General features: G+C 33.6%; 1 protein-coding gene across 1 annotated transcript; it reads left to right on the top strand.

The window, feature by feature from the left end:
• The first annotated feature begins 2,405 nt into the window (after positions 1 to 2,405).
• LOC140991557 (uncharacterized) lies at positions 2,406 to 3,538 on the top strand. Its single transcript, XM_073461572.1, has 2 exons — positions 2,406 to 3,380; positions 3,533 to 3,538. The coding sequence occupies exons 1-2, from the start codon at positions 2,406 to 2,408 to the stop codon at positions 3,536 to 3,538; spliced, it is 981 nt and encodes a 326-aa protein (XP_073317673.1).
• The last annotated feature ends 133 nt before the right edge of the window (positions 3,539 to 3,671 follow it).

The raw sequence follows: 3,671 nt of genomic DNA, 5'->3' as shown, positions 1-3,671 counted from the left end.
TAATAGGATAATGGGCCTATGTTAAATGTATAATGGTCTAGGCCCAAAAGCCCATTAAAACAAGCCCAATAGGCTCAATGACACTCACACAAAATATTTCGTTTGGGTACGTTTTTAAAAATATTGTCCGAACCCTCAAAAAGTCCTCCGTTTTGCTAAAAATTGAATACCGATTTAAAATATGGCTCGATGTGTAAAAATATCTTAAAAAGGCCCATTTTCGAAAATTCAATATAACTTCACTATATATTAAATAATTATTTAATAAAAACATTTTTTTCTTAACTGTCCCCGATCTCCGTTTCTGGTTTGAGCGTGAAATATTGCTAAAAAGTCAAATATATTCAATCTAGTAATTCATGAAATAAAACACATATTCATGTCATAAACATGCATTTAAAAATAATTAAATAAATATTTTAATAAAGTCCTAGATTTGCATCTAGTCAAGTTACGTCGTTTGAATTTTTGGATCTTACAATTTCATTCCTTACAATTGATGAGAATCAAACACGTGATCTTGACTTGAATATCAATTATACATTAATGACTTACAACTTGACTAAAACGACAAAATTTATTGCTGATGTCAGTAACATAACTCCAATATTTTAAGCCATATTCAGTTTAAGAACAACTTGTTTCGACCAACACGGACAAGTTATTAAACCCCAACAAATATTGTGTTTTTATTTTCTTTAAATAGCTTTAATCAAGTATTAATTCTTCGCCCTCCATATAATTTATCAACTACAATCTCAAATTAGCAAGTATTCAAAATTATATGAAAAATGTATTAACACTTTTATTACAATTATATACATCCATATTTTACTATATATTATTAAGCAATGAGAGATTAAGTTAATTATTTTTAGGGTCAGACTTGTTTTTCAAAGAAGTGAAAATACTCTTCTCATACAAAAGTTCTTCACTTTTATTTTTATAAATAATAATTAATTAACACAAACTTTTTTAATAAATTTATAAGTCACTTTTTATTTTTATTTTAAAATTTTTAGATGATCAATCCTAACATAAAAATTAATCTTTATATTTCTTTAATTTTATTTCATCTCAGAAATTTTTATATAAAATTTGCTTAATAAAAAAAAATTAATTTTACTTATTTATAAATTAATTTTCTAATCACGTTTCCCCTGGGACAATTAAAAAAATAGGATTAATACAGAAAAGATTTAAAAAAAAGGACTCTGACTTTGTTTTTTAAAAAAGAAGGAGTTGACTCTTAATTATTATATTAAACCTTAATTGAACTGTAAAACCTGTAAACTTAATAAATTAATTGTTATGTTGTCGTTTTTTCTCTTTATTCTCAGTCTACGGATGTAAAAACCTCATCTACCACATCAACGGCTGCAGCATTACATTAAAGAGAAGTTGACAAGCTCATTCTTCAGATCTAGATCTACATCTATTGCCCGATTCTTCTGTATTTGAAGACCAAGTCGTCTCCTTTTGAAGAAAAAACGAGCACGGTAAGTTTTCTCCATTTCCATTGAACCCAATTCATTGTTTTCTTCGTCTAGTCATCTACGAAAATTAACGTCGCCGAAATAGCCATTCACGAAATTAACCTCGCCGAAAATTAAGTCTGTAGTTGAAGAAGAATTTTTTTTCCTGAACTTGGTCGACCAATAAGAATCCTTTCTTGGTCGACCAAGAATGGATTTTGGTCGACCAAGAAGAATTCTTCTTGGTCGACCAAGAATGATCTTCTTGGTCGACCAAACTCCATTCTTGGTCGACCAAGAAGGAATTCTTATTGGTCGACCAAGAAAGAATACTTCTTGGTCGACCGAACAAATTGCGGGTGGACATAGTGTAGGAATTCTTATTGGTCGACTAGTGTGGCATTCTAATTATTATATGTTTTGTTGACTAATTATCATATGTCTTTGATGAATTTTGTAGATATGCCGACAGTTATTGTTGTTCATTTCGATGGGAAATGGGAAAATGAAGAGCTGATATATAAATGGAATGCAGGGCCAAATGCAAAGTTTGTTGCTATTCCAGTGGACGATGATATTTGTGATTTTGAAAATTTAAAAAGTGAACTATATAGAGCTGGAAAATTAGAAGACAGTGCCATGTTGAGGATGAGTTATCTTCTAGATTTGCCGTGCAACATTCAACCGATTTACGTAGAGAATGACCATGATTTGAAAGCATATTTTTATCTTGGTTGTCCGAGAAGTAGGCCAGTGCTTCAAGTTGAAATTGAACGTGCTGTTTCTGTTGATGTTTTTGATAATGTGCACGAAAACAATTGCAATTTTATCGAACAGAGACATTTTGATGATTATTTTCACTTGAATATTGTTTCTGTGGATTGTAATAACATCACTGACTTTTTCGACGAAGCACATAACGTGGATGCCATGCATGTGGATCGTAGTAACACAGACGAGTTATATGATGAAGCACGTAATGACGCAAACGATGGCGAGGCAAATCTTGTCGCAAGTGTTGACGCAAATTTGGTTGCGGATGTGAATATTGATAATGACACATTTTCATTCACTGATGGTTCAAACTTGTTTGTTGGTCAAGAATTTCCAAACCGAGAAGCAGTGAAAAAAGAGATAATTAGAATAAGTTTGGAAGCTTGCTTTGAATTTGAGACGGTTAAAAGTAGCCAAAAAGTGTACGCCGTAAAATGTGTAGTGTCTGATTGTAAGTGGAGAATCTGGACCTCAAAGATTAGGAATGATTCACATGCATTTTCTGTTCGGACCTATTGCAATACACACACATGTGGTTTGACTGGGAGACGAAAAAAAATCCGTGGAGCGAGTTCTGCTGTTGTTCGTGATATGTTGGTGGATAATTTCCAAGGTCATCCAGTGCCAATTGTACCAAAAGCGGTGATGGCGATGATGCGCAATAGTATGAATGCTGATATATCATACTACAAGGCTTGGAAAGGGAAAGAACTAGCAGACAATATGTTGAAAGGTGATCCTACGAAGAGTTTTGCTTTATTGACTTGTTATTTGCACATGGTTGAGCAGATGAATCGAGGAAGCATAACAGACATTTTTGTCGACGAGGAAAATCGATTCAAGTATATGTTTCTTGCCTTTGGTGCATGCGTCAGAGGATATCGAAGTATGCGGAAAGTTGTATCAATTGATGGTACGTGGTTGAAGGGCAAGTATAATGGTGTTTTACTGGTGGCATCGGCACAAGATGGAAATTATCACCAATATCCTTTGGCGTGGGGAATCGTAGATGTCGAGTGTACTTCTTCGTGGAGTTGGTTTTTGACGAAGTTGTTAGAAGTAGTACCAGACGAGGATGAATTGGTGATAATTTCAGACAGGCATCAAGGAATCATAAATGCGGTTTCTACTGTATATAGAAATGCGCATCATGGTCATTGTACGTGGCATTTATCCCAAAACCTGAAAACTAGATGCAAAAAGAAGGGTGCAACCGAAATGTTTTTGCACATTGCAAAAATTTATAAGCCTTTCGAGTTTGATAATGCATACAATGAATTTAGGAATAGATATCCTGAGGCAGCGCAATTTTTGGACGAGAGAGATTCACTTGATAGATGGACTCGAGCATATTGTCCAAAGACCCGTTACAATATTATGACGACAAACGGGGTTGAGTCGATCAATGCTAGATTACTTGAA

This window comes from Primulina huaijiensis, chromosome 2, assembly GCF_012295235.1.
Source record: "Primulina huaijiensis isolate GDHJ02 chromosome 2, ASM1229523v2, whole genome shotgun sequence".
Classification (NCBI taxonomy): Eukaryota; Viridiplantae; Streptophyta; class Magnoliopsida; order Lamiales; family Gesneriaceae; genus Primulina; species Primulina huaijiensis.
This window is presented reverse-complemented; position numbering and strand designations above follow the sequence as displayed.